This window comes from Microtus ochrogaster, chromosome 7 (genome assembly GCF_000317375.1).
Source record: "Microtus ochrogaster isolate Prairie Vole_2 chromosome 7, MicOch1.0, whole genome shotgun sequence".
NCBI classification, from domain to species: domain Eukaryota; kingdom Metazoa; phylum Chordata; class Mammalia; order Rodentia; family Cricetidae; genus Microtus; species Microtus ochrogaster.
The window spans coordinates 29,876,486-29,878,415 of record NC_022014.1 but is presented as its reverse complement, the minus strand read 5'-3'; the positions used below and the strand labels follow the sequence as shown (position 1 = coordinate 29,878,415).

The 1,930-nt window shown below is 50.3% G+C and overlaps 1 protein-coding gene across 1 annotated transcript in view; it reads right to left on the bottom strand.

Annotated features, from left to right (window-relative positions):
* Nucleotides 1-927, bottom strand: part of Odf4 (outer dense fiber of sperm tails 4) — a 4,605-nt gene extending 3,678 nt beyond the window's left edge. The window contains exons 1-2 of the mRNA XM_005349813.3: nucleotides 775-927; nucleotides 358-659 (exon numbers count right to left, since the gene is read on the bottom strand). Coding sequence (XP_005349870.1) covers nucleotides 358-659; nucleotides 775-821 — 349 coding nt within the window. The 5' untranslated portion in view covers nucleotides 822-927. The remainder of the gene's footprint in view (nucleotides 1-357; nucleotides 660-774) is intronic.
* Nucleotides 928-1,930: the final 1,003 nt, after the last annotated feature.

Here is a 1,930-nt window from a genome sequence, read left to right as displayed (position 1 = left end):
TTTTTTGGTTTTTCGAGACAGGGTTTCTCTGTGGTTTTGGAGCCTGTCCTGGAACTAGCTCTTGTAGACCAGGCTAGTCTCGAACTCACAGAGATCCGCCTGCCTCTGCCTCCCGAGTGCTGGGATTATCATGTTGACATTCTTAAAGCAAAACACTTTGGGCTTTACCCAAAGAGATGACATCTTCTACCGGGTCAGGCGAATTAGCCAAAGAAAGAACATGATCCCTAGAGATCACCATGCCAGCAAAGCCATCTTGCAGTCCAAACGAAGATGGCTGATAGAAGGGAACAAGACTGCAGGGGCCACCACTGAGGTCAAGGCAGGCTGGACCTGGGCTGGGGTGAAGGGACTCACCTTTCCCACTGTCTGAGCTGGAGCAGCTTTTAGACATGCAGGTGTACAGGAGCCCTGTGGACATTATATGGATCGAGGTGTAGAGTCTATTGGTGATGTTTTTGGGGTAACGCTGATGGAAACGACTCTTAGAGGGGTACAGCCATTTTTTGGAGAAGACCATGACCAGAAGCAGGAGGAAGGCCACCAGGCTGAATTCTGAGGCCACCACCTGGGCTATCCAGCGAGAGCTGTGCGTAATTCTCCACTGAAGGGGTAATTGGGAGTTGCGGCGTTGCTCCGTAACTGACCGCCTGTTTCTGCTGGGAGAAGGGACAGAAGTCCTGCACTGCCCAGCCTACCCCTCATCCAACCCCCTCCCGGCCTCCTTCTCTTTCTAGGCCTCTGAAGCCTACTCTCTCCCATCTCCACACTCACCTGGCTCTTATCGTCTCGATCTCTTCCTCAGTCAAATCAGTTTCCATCACAGGCCCAGTGTTAGAGGAAGAAAGGGGGAGCCTCTCTTCATGCACCTGATCTCCAGATCCAAGAGAAGGCCTCACCCCATTCTGCTGAGCAGGCCTAACTGCCATGGAATATTGCTGGGGAGCAGTGAGATGGGGGATGGGCTGTGGGTTCAGCTCCAACCCTTTCTCGAAGTTCTATTCCTCTGGCTCCAGCCCCCTAACTGTGGATCAGACAAGATGCCTCTTTCCTGGCTGCTGCCTCCCTTTACCCAAGGTGATGATTTCTGAGAGAGCCCATTTCTCTTCCCTAACCCCAAAGGCTCACTGACAGGGGAGGAAAGGGAGAAAGACACTCCTCTAGGAAAAACCCCAGTCCCTCCTTCCTTCTTGGACCGCTCCTCCAAACCTGTGTCAGCCTTCCCACTACTTCCCCAGCCTCTCCCCTCTCCCTGTCTCACCTGTCTATGAGTTCCAGACAGCAATGGTCAGTAGGTTCCCCCTTCACTCCCTCTTTCTCTTGGCAGGAACTTCCTATGGAGCCCAGACTGGCCTGGACCTCCCTATATATCTCAGGATGACCGAATTAAAAAATAAATAAATAAATAAATAAATAAATAAATAAATAAATAAATAAATAAATAGGAAAGGACATGACTGGTCCTAGATATGGTGGAGGAGAAAGTCTATTGTAGATAAAAGGGAGAGCGTAGGCAGAGACAGGGACCTCTGGGAGAATCCAGAGTGTGAAGAGACATGGAGAGGAGAAGGGAGAGGGGAGAGAAAGGAGAACCAAGCCCAAAAGACAAGGGATAACCAAAATGGCTATGCTATATAGGGAAGGGCAGCCTAGTCCCTGAGCTGGAGAAGTTGGGGGTGGGGTGGGCAATGAATATAGGGGCTGAGGGGTGCTGGAAGAACCTGGCAGTCAGTGTCTGCTGTGATGTGTTAAATGGGCAGCACAGACATTTATTGGTTCCTGGTTTGAGACCTGACAGTGACCTCATAGCAATCCCCTTGCCTCTGCCTCCTAAGATGCTGCTTCTGCTTCTTCTTCTTCTTCTTCTTCTTCTTCTTCTTCTTCTTCTTCTTCTTCTTCTTCTTCTTCTTCTTCTTCTTCTTCTTCCTCT